General features: G+C 33.7%; 1 protein-coding gene across 11 annotated transcripts in view; it reads left to right on the forward strand.

Moving 5' to 3' along the window:
- The window catches only part of PAN3 (poly(A) specific ribonuclease subunit PAN3), a 233257-nt gene that overhangs the window by 47995 nt on the left and 166639 nt on the right, over positions 1-18623 (forward strand). For all 11 annotated transcript variants that reach the window (XR_005832278.1, XR_005832276.1, XM_040621849.1 and 8 more), the window contains one exon: positions 10589-10736. Coding sequence is in view for 9 of the 11 variants with exons in the window: in XM_040621849.1 (XP_040477783.1) it covers positions 10589-10736 (148 nt within the window). In the remaining 2 variants the exon portion in view is untranslated. The remainder of the gene's footprint in view (positions 1-10588; positions 10737-18623) is intronic.

The following is an 18623-nucleotide window of genomic DNA, read 5'->3' on the forward strand; positions in this document are numbered from 1 at the left end:
TACAGGGAAGGAAGCAAAAATGTCTCCAGTTTCCTCACCACCCAGAGATGACGTCTCCCTTAACATTTTAGTGAGCATCTTTAGTTTGCATCCTTTTATATACATGTGCACACGTGCACACACATTTTCCCTCTTTCCCCTTCTTCCCTTTCTTTTAGGCATAAGTACACCATTTTACAGAAATAGCTATTTAGTGTAATTGCTGTATTGTAGCCTAATTATTATTTTAACTTTACTCACTGGACCTCTTTCCATGGTAAATAAAAATATTAATTCACATGATTTTTAATGGCTACATGCTGTTTAAGGTACCAAAATCCACATGACTGAATCCCTACCAAGAGATATTTTAGTCACTTCCTTTTTTTTTAAATCATAAATTTAAAAAATACATGCAAAACTTAATTTTTTCTGCATACATGATTTTCTCCTTAGCTCTGGTTCTTACATATGGGAGTACTAGGGCAGCTTATTTTTCATTTTGATGCATCTTATCAAACTGTTCTCAAGAACAGCGTTTAGAGTATTACCTATTTATGACAAACTTTGTAAAGGATGGACTAATGAGTACTTTTTTTGGAAATTTATGTTTCCATAGTTTCAAGCTGTTATATATAATTACTTTTGCTGAGCTTATGAAAATTTTGCTGTTTAACTCTATCATAATATTAAGCTTATTACTAATTTTCACTTGTAAGTTCTGATGTACTGATGCTACTTTACTTTAAAGATAGTCAAATTATAAACAGGAGAACTTCTTTTAAAACAACACTGAAGTGTATCTCTTGGAAGCATTAGTAATCAACTTTCTTCCACAGTCTTCACCAATTCGATTCTGATTTATTTGGAAATCATATTTCCTCTATCAGAGTGTTTATCAGAGGGCCCAAATTGCTTCAGAAAAATTTTAAATTGAGATAGTAGACTAATTTCACAGTAGTATTTTAGATGTTAACTTTTAACTTACAAGGTGAAATTTTGCTGGTCTTACACAGGTTAGTTTCTGAATAACCCAGAAGTTGAGTATATATTTTGATAATAAATTTTCAATTGACCATATTTGGATATGCTTGAAATAAGGGGAAATAACAACCCATTAAATTAAAAAAAAATCTTGTAGAAATGTGAACTTGGAGGGTCTGGTTAGCTATTTAACTTCTCCTTTCCATTTCACCCTGTTCCTCTTTATTCTGTATTGCTTATGAACACTGAAGACCGGTAAAAATAGCTCTGAATAGGGCTGTTCTTTATGTCCTTGGGTCTCATCTTTTTATCCTTGGTAGATCATTTTATCAAGGCAAAATACTTGCTAATTCCTGCCTTTTTCCCTCATTACCAGTATCCCCTCTTTTACCTACCCAAATAATTCACTGTTCTTTGCTCTTGCCAGGAAACAGACAGATCTACAGACACACATACACCCCTTGGACATAAATCTTTTGAATTTGTCCCGCCTGGGCTCTTTTGTTAACTCCAAAGAGGAAAGAATAGTAAAGATGGTAGATTGGAGTTGGTTTTAGAAAAAAGTAGGTAAGGCTAAGATTAATACCAACATTTTATATCCTGTTTTTTTTTTAATTTGCTTAATTCAGTCAAGAACAGTGGAGACTTGATCTCTTCAGTCTAATTGGATTTCATCAGTAAAGTCATTAAACAGAACTTCCTCTTCTCTTCCGTTCTTCCCACTTTCCCTTCCTCTTTTTCCTCCTCTTCTTCCTTTTCTTTTTTTCTGCTTTTCTCTCTTACTCTCTTTAATCCTGGTTGAAAAATAGAAGATGGATTGGAGTTGAGCAAGATTGGAGTCTAGTTGGTCCATTGGGATGATGTTGTAGAAAACCTGAGTAGAGGTGATGGTGGTGTAGACTAGGGCACTGATGGTGACAGAGGTAGAAATAGTTGAATTTGAGGGCACCTGGGTGGCTCGGTCCGTTAAGCGTCTGCCTGGCTCAGGTCATGATCCCAGGGTCATGGGATCGAATCCTGCATCAGCCTCCTTGCTCAGTGGGGAGCCTGCTTCTCCCTCTGCCTCTGGGATCTCTCTCTCTCTCTCTCTCTTTCTCAAATAAATAAATAAATAAATAAATCTTAAAAAAAAAAAAAGAAATAGTTGAATTTGAGAAATATTTAGGATGTAGAATAGATACCGTGATTTGATGCTTCAAAGATATCTGCATTATCAAAAAGATAGTTAGTTGTGATATAATTTATCTGTTTAGGAAAGAGATATAGAAAGCACAACAAAACTTGAAAACACAGCTTAATAGGGAAGTGATAGATTTGCTCACAAATTGTTTGAAATGATAGTTGCAAAGCACCTCTTTGCCTAACCAAATGAGGAGTTAGCTAAATTTTATTTATTGATCAAATTAGGGATACCTAATGTTTTGAAAACATCACTACTAGGTTTGTTTTCTGGCCAAGGTGGAAGAATGGGTGTTGGACTTACCCTCCAGAAACAGCTTAAAAAACTGAACGAAGTATATGAAATAACAGTTTTCAAGACATTAGATATCAGACAGTGGAGGACAGTCATCCCTGATAGATGAGGAACAAAGGTGAGCCTAGCTTACTGCTTGGAGGGAGTTTCAAGGCCTGGTGCATGGAGTGGGAAGTCAGGTGGAGCCTGGTGATCTATTAAATTGAGGATACCAAACTGGAGGTTCACAGAAGGTTATAGTTCACAAGAAAAAATAGTGATGAGAAGAGAGTTCATAAAAAGGAACTTTAGACACTTGTAAAGTTACTGTTGAGTCTTCAGCTGAGTACTGATCAGAGGGTATGAGTGAGGAGGCTACTTGAGCTGGAAGAAGAAATTCCAAAAAGGATCACAGGAAATAATTCTCAGAGTTCATACAAGACCAACTATAGTTTCTGTTCTCACCAGGCAACATGGAAAACATCATGATTTATGAAGCACCAGTAAGGTAATGGGAAGTCTTTTGCCTAGTAGTAGGCCCAAATTATTGTCTTAAAATAAGTGCTGCCCTGGCCCTTCCTAATGGAGTTTAAAAACAAGACCTGAAGGATCAGAGTACTTTTTAAACAGTTTATGATGGAGAACAAAGCTCAAGATTTTTTATAGTAATATTAAAAAAAATACCCAATACCCAGCAAGATAAAAGTAACAATATTTAGGCATCTAATCAAAAATTAGTAGACATGCAAAGACTACTTGTTGTGAGTCTTAAATTATTTTGAAATAATTTTTTTAAAAAGCAAAATAAGCACTTCTTTCAAACATACAAGAGTTGAAGGATTCACCATCAGCAGATATTGAAGGAAGTATTTCAGGCAGAAGGAAAACAAAAGCCTATGGAAATCAGGATCTATACAAAGAAATGAAGAACACTGGAAACAGATACTACAGGAGTAAATATAAGAAAGTTTCCCCCTAATTTAAGTCTCTGAAAAATACTGTTCAAAGCAAGAATAGTAACAATCTCTTACTAGGTTTATAATATAATAGATTTAAAACGTGATGACAATAGCATAAATTCAGGGTGAGTAGAAATGGAAGTATACTATTGTAAGCGTACTACACTATATGTGAAGTAGTTTAAGACTGGATGATAGTTGGTGTTAGGGACTGAATTGTGTCTCCCCTAAATACATGTTTAAGCCCTAACCCTTAATGTGACTGTATTTGGAAATAGGGCCTTTAAGGAAATAATTAAGGTGAAATGTGGTCATAAGGATGGGGCCCTAATCCAAAATGACTGATGTCCTTAGAAGACAAAGAAATACCAGCAGTGCATGGGCATACAGAAAAGGTCTGTTGCTGTGAGGGCACAGCAAGAGTTTGCTGTCTGCAAGCCAAGGAGAGAGGCCTCAGGGAAAACTACCTCTGCTGGCACCTTGCTCCTAGACTCTCACCTTCTAGAAATGTGAGAAAGTAAATTTCTTTTGTTTAAGCCACTCAGTAAATGGTATTTTGTTATGACCCTAGCAGACTAAGATAGTTGGTGATAAGTTAAATATATACATTATAAAACCTAAGGCAGCCACTGTAATAACACAACAGAGGGCGATAGCTAATAAGCTGAGTGAAGAAATAAAAAGAAAATTTAAAAAATCAGTTAATTCCAGAGGAAGGCAGGAAAAGGAAAAGGGGAACAAAGAACAAATAGAAAAAAAGAGCAGCAAGATAGTAGATAGTTTGGAATCTTACCATATTAATAGTTACATTAAATGTAAATAGCCTAAATGTCCCAACAAGAAGGCAGAGATTTTCAGATTTATTTAAAAAACAAAAGAGTAAGATCCAACTATATGAAACTGATAAAAACCCCACTTTAAACATAAAGACAAAAATAGGTTTAAAGTTATAGCATGCACTAGTCAGAAAAGACGTGTGTGTATTACTAGTATCATATACCACATATAATATGTATACCATATATATAGTTAGCATAATTATATTGTAGTAATATACTACTGCATATTATCAGTCTATACATTGTGTGTGTGTGTGTATTTCTAGATAGCTATATCTATGAACTCATAAAGATAAGTTTCATGTCCTAATCTCTGGAACTTGTGTATTCTACCTTATTTAGAAAAAGAGTCTTTACAGATGTAATTAAGTTAAGGATTTGGAGATATCTTTCTGAATTATTTTAAGTGGGCCCAGAACAATGGGGCAAGTGTCCTGGTAAGACAGAGGCAGAGTACACACAGGAGAAGGTGATGTGAGGACAGAGACAGCAACAAGTGATGTGGTACAAGCCAAGGAATCTCAGAGAATGCTGGCAGTTACCAGAAGCTAGGAGAGAAGCGTGGAATGGATTCTCAAGGGAAGCAGCAACAACTTGATTTTGGACTTCTGGCATCCAAAAAACAGAAGAGTGTACGTTTCTGTTGTTTTAAGCCATCAAGTTTGTGGTAATTTGTTACCGGGAAACTGGTACATATGTACTAGCAACAAATAATAATACATTGAAATTTTAGAATTACGTAATTTATGATAATATCAGAAATACACAATAGGGATCAATCTGACAAAGGTCTGAGGACCTGTGATTGAAAACTTTGTAACATTCCTGAGAGGAATTAAAGAAGACCTAAATAAATGGAGACATATATCATGTTCATGGATCTGAAGACTCACGAATGTTAAGATATTGATTCTTACCAAATTGATCTGTAGATTTGTGTAATCTCAAATAAGTAGTTGATTTTCAGCAAAGTAGCAAAGGCTATTCAGTGGAGGAAAAATGATCTGTTCAGCAAACAGTGCTGGAATAATTGAGTATATGAAAAAAAATATTAGACCCATACCTCACACTATAAAATTAACTCAGAGTGGAACTTAGACCTACATGTAAAACATGAAACCACAAAACTTACAGAAGAAAACAGATAGTATCTGTGACCTTTGGTTAGGCAGGTATTTCTTAGATGCAACACCAAATACATGACCCTTAAACATTTTATAAACTGCACTTCATCAAAATTTAAGAACTTCATGGGGCGCCTGGGGTGGCACGCGGTTAAGCATCTGCCTTCTGCTCAGGGCGTGATCCTAGCGTTCTGGGATCGAGCCCCACATCAGGCTCCTCCGCTATGAGCCTGCTTCTTCCTCTCCCACTCCCCCTGCTTGTGTTCCCTCTCTCGCTGGCTGTCTCTATCTCTGTCGAATAAATAAATAAAATCTTTAAAAAAAAAAATTTTAAGAACTTCAGTTCTTTGAAAGATACTGTTAAGACAGTGAAAAAACAAATTATAGACCTGGAGAAAATATTTGTATATCATATATCTGACAAAGGACTTCCATCCCAAACTGTCAAAATTCCACAGTGAAAAACAAATCCAGTAAAAGTGTGCAGAAGTGTGAATAGACATTTCACGATAGAAGACCCAGAGTGGCAAGTAATTCATTTGGGAAATGCAAAATAAAACCATATTGAGCTACCACACACCTATTAAAATGTCTAAAATATAGAAGTCCAACCAAAGCACATGTCCCTGAGTACATAGAGCAACTTGATCTCTCCACAGAGTGCTGGTGGACATATTAAAATAGTACAGCCACTTTGTAAAACAGCTTATCAGGTTTTTAAAAGGGTTATATATACACATACCATGTATCCAAGCCATTCACTACTGTGTATTTTTCCAAGAGTAACGAAACATATCCACACAAAGACTTGTACATGAATGTTCTTTGCACCTCTGTTTTTAATAGCCAAAAACTGGAAACAACCTTTGCCCATCGGAGGAAAAGATAAACAAGTTGTGGTATATTGATGTTATTGAATGTTAGTCAGTAAAGGAATGCAATATTGATAAGAGGCAGTGACATGGATGAATCTTAATGTTGCCAAGTGAAAGAAGCTAGGCAAAACCAGCACATAAATATGTATGTAAGACTCATTCATATTATTCTAGAAAATGCAGATTAATCTATAGTGACAGAAGGTTGATCTGTAGTTGCCTCAAGACCAAAGTAGGGGAATAGAGAGGAATGGGAGGGAGGGATTTAAAAGAAGCTTGTGGCAACTTTTTGTCATAATGGATATATTCATTATCTTGATTTTGGGTAATGGTTTCTTGGTTGTCTACCTATGACCAGAATTATCAAAGTTCACATTTTAAATATGTGTGGCTTATTTGTGTGTCAGTTGTATCTAAATAAAGCTGTTAAGAAAAAGTTAGGTCATGTTTCATTCAGAGAGTAGAAAGATTACTGATAGCAACTTAAGCCCTTAAGACAAGAAAGTAAATTGAGCTCATTTTAAGGAGCTGTACCATGTAATGTATTTAATAGGTTTTATGGGTTTATTATGTGATTTTTAAAAACCTGAACAATACTCAAGAACATTAGTGGTTTCTCAGTCATATGTTAACTTCAGACAACTTTGTTTTTCTTACAGACCTTTTTGACGTATTTGCAGAGAAATACTACATAAGACTTTGTGTTCTATTTTCATTTAATATAAACTTCCTTTTTTCCTACTGAATTTGAAAAACATTTAATGGTTGTATTTTTTATTTTGTTGCACTTTAAATTAGTCCCTTAATTTATGGGACTAGTTTATTGTGGTCTTAAATAAGTGTTCTGTTTGTAGTGAAGTCCAGCAGAGTGTTGAGTACTGAATTTTACTTTAAAAGTAACAGTTTCCATGGAATCATGTAATAGTAGAAAAGCATAAAATTGTGTTAAACCTTAGTTAGAAACCTCATCAGAAAATCACTTCATTTGTTAAAAAAACCCTATCGGATAGGAAATACTCTTATCATTTTGGTTGGGTGAGATGTCTACATTGAAATGTTAATTATTTATTTTAAGTATAATAACAGTGACAATAGTACTTTTTAAACTAAATGTTAGGACTCTTGATTTAGTCTATTTCTGTTCAGAGAGTATAGGTAGGGATCATAGCTAAATGTTGGGGGATGGTGTCAATTTATAAAAAGTACTTGGTTGTTTTTGGCATGCTTGTTGTGTAAATTTAAGTGTATGAGAACCTGGAATTCTGTTTTTGTTGATAAATTCTCCCAAAGTGAATGTCTGTTACTTGACTTGAATAAACATTGATTTTTTTTTTCAAACACGCATTTAGAGCTATTTAGGGAATGCTGAAAATTAGGATTTAAAATATAAATACTAGAATAGAAATTGGAATTATGAATATAAATATAATTACCTGTATATGAAATAACAAATATAATACTATAGGAGCATATACTAGATAGTTATGTAAGAATTATGAAAATCGTAGGGCAGGAGTAACAAAACTTTTTATTCCATTCTCTCTAGGGGTGTTGAAATTAGAAAGTTTATACAACCCGAGTCTTTTGAGTGTTCTTTCTAGATGTAACCTTCACCTCCTAAAGCTAAAAGAAATTGTTTACTTTCTGATGAACAGTTATTTCTTTTAATGTGATATACTAGCTTTAGTTAACTAGTTTTGCCATATTTTTAAAAACATTATTCTTTTTAGCATGTTTAAAGGTGTGTGCATATACTATTTTGTTACTTTATAAAGCCCGTATTTCTATTTTTAACCAAAAAATTAAGGTCATTTTAAGAATGCATCTTTTAATTGTAGTTATTATTTTAACTAATTGTATTATAAAAAGTATTCTCATCATTATAATAATTGTTAATTATTACTTTAAATATTTTTGATGGTTCTCTAATCTGGCTGGATAACATAAAAATTTATATTACCTGTTAATAATAGCTCTACTCTCTTATTCCTAGATTTTGTTTTGTGTTATGCCTAAATCCTGTGTAATTGTTTTTTGTGCAATTTAAATCCATTTACTTTTTCTCTAATCTCAAATATTCAGGGTTGAGTAAAATAAACTCCTAAACCATCCCCTCAAGGAAAATGCTTTGCCATCTTAAATCAGGAAAGAGAAAGGAGGGAGGATTTTTAGGCTTTTCTTTTCACTTCTTAATTAAAACTCGCTGTTGGGTAGGTTTTTTGCATCTTTGGTTGTTGAATCTGTAAAGGTTTAGTGTGTAAATTTTCATAGTTAAACATTAATTTTAATAACTTCTAATAAATTTGGAGTCTCTTTAAAATTTATCATAATGACATTTTACATATGATTTGTTTGGAAATGGTGGAATAGACTTTTCCCTCCTTTTTCTCCTTTATAGGATCCTTTAGAAGTAGGCTTTCAAGTTAATTTAAAATAGATTTAATTTAGAGTAGCTCAGCTTTAAAATCAGTCTGTTATTCACAGTCATAAGATATAACTGATGTGGAAAATGAGTAATGCCTAATTCTCAGGAATATGCTACTAAAATTTTTTGTATACACGTATAATTCTCTTTGTCTAAATTTGCTGTCTCTTAGTAATCTTGTAGTCCTGAAGTCTCCATCTCTCCTAGGCTGTCTGGACTCTTACCAAGATACTGATTACTTTTATCTTGATTCTCATCTTTTAAGATAGATTTAAGATTAACTGAAATACATTGGTTTAGCTCTGAAGTGATCCTGTTAGTAGCCATTTGTTCCCTTAGAACTGGGGATTAGTATATCAGTAAAATGCATGGACTAATTTTTCTAGAAAATTTTCCAGAAATTAAGGAATTAACCATACTTTTATAAAACATACCACTGTTTTTGAAAACTTTAGAATTTGAGAGGTTTAAAATACACACACACACACACACACACACACACATACACACACACGCGTGCGCACACACAGGAAAGTGATAGAAGAGGATTTTTTTTTTTCTCTTTGGAAACCATATTTTGGATCAGGCCTGGGTTTTTTTTTTTTCTTCAGAATTTCATGTCTTAGATGTGACAGCTAAAGAGATTTCATTCTTTAGTATATTTTAATTAAGTCCAGATTAACGTTTCTTCTACATTTTATTAACTTTGTATTTAACATTAGCTGGCATGTAATTGGTAAATTCTCACTTGTTGTAGAGTTTAAATTTAGGTCAGCCTGTTGACTTATAATCTTCAAAATCTAATCATTTGAACTCTAATTTAGCAGTGTAGAGCGGTGTTCATATTGAATTAGGGAAGTTCTTGTGTTGTACAGGAATTAGTCCATCTTCTTATTTTCGGCCTTCTGTGGAAATACATTTTTACATTCTAATGATAGGTCCTAAAAGACTTTTAAGTGATTAAATGCTTTGCATCATGATTCAGTGTGTTTTAAACTTAGTTTATATGTATGCATAGACTGTGGGCTGAAGTGTGAACCATTACTAAATTATCTCCTTGGCTGACCATTTGAAAGTTCAATTGACATGATATCATTAACATTAAGAGTGATTGAATCTTTATTCTTAGGTATTTAGAATGTAAAATGGTCACCATTTCAGAAAAATTTAGGATATTTATTTGTTCATGTTGACAAAATACAAGCCATTTATGAATGATATGCAGTCTCATAATGTTACAGTAGTGCTTAAAGCCTAAAGTACTATACCACTTGAATATATAAAATGTTGTGGCACACGTAGTACAACTGTGAAGAAAATTTTTCCCCATGTAATCTCATAGTAAAATACCTTAAATATAACAGAAGTGACATGTGATACTTGTGGGCATTGAAAGCATTGGGGCCTCTTTTAGGTTTTTCTTATATCTTGATTCCTCCCACCTTTTCCTTGTTTTTAAATGTTTTTCTTGTCTTTACTCTCTGTTACTTAAATACATGGTACCATATTGGGGAAATGTCTTAAGTGTTTTAAAAAAGGGAAGTGATTAATTTTGGAATAAAGGCGCTTTTGACCTTTATCCTGGTAGAAGTGGTTTAAAGATATTAAACTTGAAACTTGTTGCTCAGTTTTGAGGTAGTCTCAACCTCCCAGTTCTCTAAAATGTGTTAGGATAGTTTGGTAATGATGCATATTTGACAATCAAGGCAAATTTTACATGTTTCTGGGGTTAAATTCTACAAATGAAACGATTAAAATCTTCAAATTTGATTAAAAAATTTCCTTCAAGAAATTTAATTATACCACTCCAAAATATGGAAACTAAAAACACTGTAAATCATTTTGATAAAATATTTTACTCAGTAAATCATTGTGCAGTAATGCCTAGTAGATTCAATGTCTTTTTTGGGCTTAAAGTGTGTTAACTTACTATATTTGATTTTTAAATAGACACCAAATCCTACTGCAAGCGAGTTTATTCCTAAAGGAGGATCAACCTCCAGGCTGAGTAACGTGTCCCAGTCAAATATGTCTGCCTTCTCTCAAGTGTTCTCTCACCCATCCATGGGAAGTCCTGCTGCTGCTGGATTAGCACCAGGTAAGTTGAGTAACTGTTTCCAGTGAGTTCCAGATGTCAAATCTGTAAGCACTATTTGCTATTAGTTTATCAGAACTGAAGTTGTATACTTGAAGGATTCACATTTGGACACATTATGAGTTTTATGTTCTCACAGTTTTGGTACCATAGATCAAATGTATAGCTGAAAATTTTAAAATAAAATTTAAATATGAACAAAAATTATATATAAGCATGTTTAAAAGCACAAAAATAAATTTAAAGTAGAAAATGGTTTATTAGAAAAAATATCTACTTGGACCTTAGTATTTCCCTATTTTTTTCAAGTGAATAATAATGCTATTTCACTCAAAAACTTCTATAAAAGCATTGGAAATAGAATATTGATATGTATATATGCTTCAGAGTCTTCCTTTTATAGTAAGTTTCTAAAAAAATAATTCTGTGTCATTCTAAATACAAGTTTAGATGTATTGCCTTTCAGGTGTTTGATTATAAATCTGTAGTAGTAATTTTAAATTGGCTAAAGTATTATAAACAATAATACGAAAGAAATGTATTTAGGGGTCACCAAGGTAGAGAAAATAGTACTTTTCAATCATTTTTTCCCCCAAGTTTACCCATAATGGCAGAAGAATTTGAATAAATGCACTTACATCCCAGAGGTCCTGAGGTATAGTTCAATGTGACCCTTCCAGAATCCTATTTTCTTTGAAGTCCTCTCTTTTATCTTAAAAACTCATGCAAATTTTGCATTCTATTCCATATATAAACATTTATTTTAATATAAAAATATGAAAAATTTCCTAAATAACATCACCCATCCCTATTGCTGTGTACCTTAATTAGAAAACTAAGGTGTGGAGAATTATGTTGAACTTAGAGTGAGTGCAGGGTAGGTTATCTTGTCTCTATAAACTGTTTTGAGTTACATGATTATGTTTCTAGAACCTGTACTGGATAATCATTACTTAGTCTTGAATGTTTCAAAAAATAGAAATTGGATGCCATTGAAGCCAAAAGGTCTACCTAGATCAGTCTGGAGCTAATATTGCCTCCAGAGCTTAACTCAGTTAGTAAGAATCATCGGTTTTGATACTAATATCGAAATCAAGGATCTTTGTGAGATAAAGAATGAGAGTAGTACTGATAACTTCATGGAACAGATATCTGGTTTAGTATATAAAGTTTCAAGTGTACTTAGAGGCGGAATAACCTTGTGTTGTCAAGGATTTTATCAATGCCTCCTTCTGCCTTTTTCCTTCTTGCTGTCTTCCTTCCCACTCAATCTCCCCTTCCCTTTTGGTCCCTTCCCACTCTCCTGTCTACTTATCTTCTACTTTGGCTCTTTTCAGGTTCAGTTAAATTTGTAAATATTTTCCCTTCTTCCCTAGAGAGCAGTGTCAGAATTGAATATCCCTGGTAGCCTAAAAGTTTTACTTGTAAGTAATACGCTACTATGATTTTTGTCCCATTGAGGTGTGTTCACATTGTTTACATAAGCATAATCTACATGTCAGCTATACATCTAAAATTTCTTAGAGATTGTCCAGACTTCGGAGCAGTGTTTATAAAGCACCCACAAGCATGGTATCCATATGCCAATCAGAAAACTTCGGCTCTATGAAGTACCATTTTATTTTGGCCTAACAACACATCTTCACTTGTTTCAAAAGTAATTATTTTGTTCACATCTTTGATCAGATTAGTTCAAGCTTGCCATTAAAAAAAAAAACTTTTTTTAAATATTGAAGGAGTTAAAAATGTCAAAGGAAGTTTTAGATCTTGAAAACAGAAAATTTATTAATGCTTCATTACTTCTTTAAGCTCTTCAGTAGGTGGGTAGGTCGATGTTTCATTGTGTGTAGGTAGATGTTTCATTGGTCTCAGTTGGGTATCAACAACCTAAATTTAGGTTGAAATTAATTAATATAAAACATTAAATTAGCTGAGAAACTATTCTTCTATATAGCTCTAACATTAAAATGGTCACTTTATTTTCTATTAATGAAAGTAATTACTATCTGGAACCATTGGTAATAGGTCAGTATACATATTAAATGTATTCCTGAATACCTATTATTTAAAAATTGTTCTTCATTCAAATGAAAATCAACTAATAAGCTAAAGTATTTTCCACAGATATTGGAGTGATGAATGGTTTTGCATTTATTATTTCTTCATGTTTTCTCCTTTTAGTTAATGGCTTAGCACTTTCTGGAGATGAACAAAGAGAAAAAAAATTAAGTCTCCCTTCAGTGTCTTTCATCACTTCTTACCCACAATTTTTTTTTTCCCCCAAGGCCTGGGAAAGGTTTTTGGTATTTCCGCTTTAAAGCTGTAGAATCAAAAAGGTGGTAGAGTTTATTTACCTACTTTAGTGGTGATTTAATTTATCTTTAATGCTTCTTGTCTACTGTAGATATAACCTATTGATAATTTTTATGAATTTATGAATTTTATGAATTTATGAAGTTTCATTTTCTCTTTTTTTATTTCTGTTTTAGAAATTTTTGCCCTTGAAAATATGTCAAATGCCATTTTTCTAAAAAAAAAAAGAAAAAAATATTTTGGCACTCAGATGTAACCTAGAGTAATGTCATTTTTATTATATATATAAAAATACATATTTAAATATACGTTTTGACCAAAAATGTGAAAATATTTCAGTAAAATAAGTAGATAATTAGATTTTGAATTTCCTCAAATTACAAGGAATTAAAAGCATGCCTATAGATTCTGAGTGAATCCCGAGTGAAAGTTTCTTCTTTAAAATGTGTTCTTACCACTTTTAAACCTGATTTGCATTTTTTAAAAAGCTTTAATATAGGAAGTAAAACTTTACATAAAAGGTATTTCAATTTATTCATAGCTAATTTGGTTTTAGAGGTATTTAAATTATTAAAAACATGCAGCACATGTTAAGTTTCCATTGAATTGTACACACAGCCATTTTCTTCTACTTTAGGAAGTCAAGGATCTATAGGTTTCGTGGTTTTATGCACATTTAACCTAAGAACAGTAGCTTGCTATGTTCTAAGTATCTGCTATAAATAGTTACAGGAGTATTTGGGGTATGGCACACAACTTGGACTTCATGGTCTTTGAGAACCCCTATAGTTATATGCACATTCTTTATTTGTAAACATGCACTTTTCTCTGGTCATAGCGTGTATTACCTTCTTGGAGATTCACAGACTTCGGAAAGTTAAGAACCACTGGCTTAACACACACTTAGCAAATTTATTTCCAGAATGTGGTTTAGTAAGAATGTTTTGAAAGTAACAGATAAAAGATCTATTTTTCTAGTAGCTCTTGCTTCAGGTGAAGTGTTTGAATAGATCTTTAGAAATGAAAATATGACCACAATAAGTATATGAAATGATAGCTTATGCCTTAATTTTTTGTGCCATGAAAACTCATTTTATCATGAGAACTAATTGTTGAACGGTTTTTTTAATCAGAATTTTTCCTAAGAGTATTTTGGCTTGGTAGTAGACTTAGTAGACTAAGTCTTTCTGTACTTTAATTACCTCAGTATTAACCATAGTCCGTTTGAAAGTGACTTTAAGAGCGGTAGCAATGGGAGCATACATTTCGAGGGAGTTTACTGATTTATTTGGTGGTTTAATGCACAGTTGTGACTCAGGATTTGAGCAACTCTTGTTCTGCTTGATTGTGTGTGGATACTTGGGAGGGGCAGAGAGGGTTTTTGAATTTGAAAATGCCATCATTAATTCATAAATGAGAAAGAGAGCCAAACGTGACTTGCAGTATTTTCAAAAATTCATTTTTTTATGATGAGGATGGTGTAGATTTTTGGACCATTAGCCAAATTTTAATTTAAGTTATTATGGCAAATCTCAGATGATTGATTTGGGGAGAAGCGTTTAATTATTATACTACACTTACCATTATTAAACAGTTGTATTCATTTGTTATAAATTTTATGGTCTAGAAAATTCTAAAGAAAATACAGTTTTAGATCCAGTTTTTTGAAATAATCATTTCTTATATATTCTTGAAGGTGCCGAATTGATGGGTAAAATTAGCTAATATTATTTATTTTTTGGCTTGGGCAAGGTGTGGGGAAAAAGGGGACAGGAAAGTAAAAGGGGAAATTAATACTTTTTTGTCATTCTTGTTCTAAAATGTTAAAATATTAAACTTCATATATATATAATTTTATGTATACATGTCAAATGGTGCTACTTAAAAATATTTATTTCTGTAATGTTGAGAAGTTTGAGTAAGGAGATTTTTTTAGTTTTAAAGTTCTGTGCTAAAAAATAATAAAGTTCTGTGATTCATTAGCTCTGTGGCATTTCATATCATAGGCAAGAAATGGAGGCTTAATTAATTTCATTTGCATAATAGTTTATGGAATAATCTGATACTGGTCATTGATCTAGGTGGAACTTTTTGGAGTCGACGTAATTGAGCCTTGTGCCAGTTTAGAGGTGACATTCCTAACAGTTTATCATCTAGCTTCTTCTTAGTAATAAGGAATTCATTAGCTAAGCAGGGTATCTCAGTGTACATTTTAAGTTTGAATAAAAAAGAAAATTATATCTTTTGCTGAACTAAACTCTGTCTTGTCTGTTTCTTATCCACTGGTCCTAGTTCTTTCTCTTTGTGTTGAATGGAGTAAATCAATCTTTTCCGCATGATAGCCCTTTCAGATATTTTCTTTTTTGGACAAGTTGTACGTATGTGTATGTCCATATAACTGATCTATTTGTATGACAGGAAAACAAGGGAGAGGGCAAATTGGGATATGTTGTTAAAATTAACAAATCATATAGGTCAGAAATCATGAACTCCTCCAAGTCATTATGGTTGGAACACTACTGTGAATAACTCAAGTGCACAGACGCGTCTACCCTGCTAGCTGTATTACTATTCTGATATCCAGCTAAGGAGCGTACGCACCTGTGGGAAAGTAGGAAACTCTGCTAATAGGTTGAAGCTGTGATCTTGCCGATGATGAATATCTAAGTTCATATTTACAATTTTACTGTGTGTCTTAGGTCCAGCATTATAATCACTGAAGGCTTATAAAAACTTCATAATCTATCATTTTAGATTATTTTATGTTTTGCTCAGTGGTCTATTTACTGAAAATAAAATTATAAAAAACATTTAATTCTTAAACATCACCATATTTAATAGGATGTTACTCTAAGTAGATTTTCCTATAATTATTTTCTCAAAGTCTACTGTTAAATGAATTCTGTGGGTCAACCCAGTCAAGAAATTCTACCATGAGTTTATTTTGATATTTCAGTCTGAATTGATTTCTCTGAATTATTTTTAATCTTAATAGCAGTAGAGGTAGTCTAGCATTAACATATTCTTCTTTGTTTAAAAATATTAAACTAGATTTCCTAAGCATGTTATCAATTCCCTAAGAAGAACCATGTCATTCTTATCTAGCACAAACTTAGGCATATAGATGGTGCCTTGTAAGTGCTTACTCATTTAAGCTTCATATTTGTCTTGGGAAAAAAATGTTTTAATTGGTCAGTATCTCTTAAATACAGTGAATTTTAATGATTTCATGAACATCTTTGAAAACTTCTAAAAACTGCCAGTGTTCAAGAGACTATATATTAATAGTCATATAAGAGCAGAAATGTGCCATGAAAGTTTGACTATATCAGAACTAGAGTCACTTTGTTTCTTGAAGTGCTAAAACATTCTTAAAACCAGTGAAAATATTTGTAAGTATTATTTTTAAGTTGCATGTTTCCATTTTTTGTAACTACTTTGTTTTTCAGGTATATTCTGCAGAATCACTCAATTCCAGGTTTTCTAGTTGGGGAGTACTTTCTACATTAAAAAATGAAATAAAAATTTATAGTTAAGATCAGGGGTCTCAGGTTTTTGTGAAGAGGACCTTCTCATTGCCCTGTAATGTTAAGCTCGTCCTAGATGGAGACTGCTCTTTGTATGCATGTATATGGATACAGATGGTGCTGTCCCAGGGCAGATTACCTAACAGTAGAACCGTAGAGCCATAACCGGGTTGGGAATGCCTGTGGGCCTGTATTCCCTTCCCAGTTGGGAATTTCAGGAAACTGAGGCGAGACGTTAATGGCGCAGAGGGGGATGTGGCTGCTGCAGCTGGCTTGGAGACCTGTCAGGTAAGGCTTAATAGCTACCAGTAGATATTGTTCTACTGGTTGGGGAATCCCTGGTTAATACATCCTGTTAGGTTTTAGAATTCCTATTGTGGACTTCCTGTTTAAATCTCATGTATTGGCTAACTCGTCCCTTACCTGTGGGGTAGGGGCTGGATGGGAGCGGGTAGGGGTTCCCTTCCACTGTAAGTTCAGTGATCTTCTCCTACAGCAACATCTCCTGCTGCTCTTTGGCTGCTTTCATTGGAGCATGACTCGATTGCCTTTGGAACATGGTGTTAGTTATTATAAAGTAGCTGTGTGGTTTTTTGGCACACCCTTTGATCCCTGTGTTTTGGCACCTTCGTTTCTGTAAGAAGATAATATTCGATGATTCTAAAAGTCTTTCTAATGTAGAATTCTACTGTTTTGTGATACGTTGCTCTGTAGGAGATAGGTACACTAAAAAGAGGCAGAAATGAGCACAGTGATTAGAGAGAGGTAGCAAAAGGAGAGTTTGATTTTCGTACTAGACTTAAAAGGGACTTTAAAAAGTATTGGACTTCCTTGACATTGTGTAAATGGAAAATCCCACCAAGGCTGTCATAGGTGGACATGAGGGGAGTTTTGTTTCAGCAATATAAGATTAGCATGTGGGGTAAATCAGAGTGTTGTAGTGGTTCTAGATGAAATGAGGCAGAGAGAGCATGTATTAGTTAAATGCCCAAGAACATTCCTGATTTCTAGCTGGTTGTAGAGAGTTGGGAGTTAGCTTCTCCCCCTTTCCTCCCCCCCCTTTTTTTAAAAGATTTTATTTATTTATTTGACAGAGAGACAGCCAACGAGAGAGGGAACCACAAGCATGGGGAGTGGGAGAGGAAGAAGCAGGCTCCCAGTGAAGGAGCCTGATGTGGGGCTCGATCCCAGGACTCTGGGATCACGCCCTGAGCCGAAGGCAGACGCCCAATGACTGAGCCAGCCAGGTGCTCCCCCCCCCCGCCTTTCCTTCCCCTTTAAGTCAAATAGGTTGAGAGCCAGGATCATTTCTTTTTTATCCTTTTGGCTCAGTGTTGCCTGGTGCATTGTATGTACTCAGTGAGGGGGAGAGGCTGTGAATAAAATTACTGGGTTGTGTGTTACATGTTTAGTTAGTGGTGGTCCTCTAAATCTATAGGAATGACATGAATGGTGGCAGCCTCTTCCTTTTTTTTTTAATTTTAATTTTTTTATAATTTATTTTTTAATTTAAATTCAGTTAACATATAATGTATTATTTGTTTCAGGGGTACAGGTCTGTGATTCATCAGTCTTGTATAATACCCAGTGCTCATTACAACATGTACCCTCCCCAGTGTGTATCACCACGTTACCCCATCCCCTCACCCCCCTCCCCTCCAGCAGCCTCTTCTATATGTTTTGAATTTTCCCTGATTCTTCTTAGCTTGACTAGTCAAATTCATATATGAAAGTCACCTGTTTTCTTAACTCTTTTTTGCCTTTCAGTGTGCAGTCTGAGTAGAGCATGTGGGAAGGGTCTTAGAAAAGGAGAGGAATTAGAGATATATCTATTTTAAAACCCCTAGTGCACATAGGCTTGTAAAGCCTAAACATGAATACTGGCAAACAATCAAATGTGGTCTGCATGTTTATGGTGATAATGTTTTGTTCTGGATTTTTTAGTCATGACTGTCTTATACAATGAGATATTTTCTTATGATTTCATAAATATCTTCCTGTATTTTAGATGTGGTTTCCAGATTTTAGACTGGTATTCCTGTAAGTAATA

Source organism: Ursus maritimus, unplaced genomic scaffold (assembly GCF_017311325.1).
Source record: "Ursus maritimus isolate PB19 unplaced genomic scaffold, ASM1731132v1 scaffold_10, whole genome shotgun sequence".
Classification (NCBI taxonomy): Eukaryota; Metazoa; Chordata; class Mammalia; order Carnivora; family Ursidae; genus Ursus; species Ursus maritimus.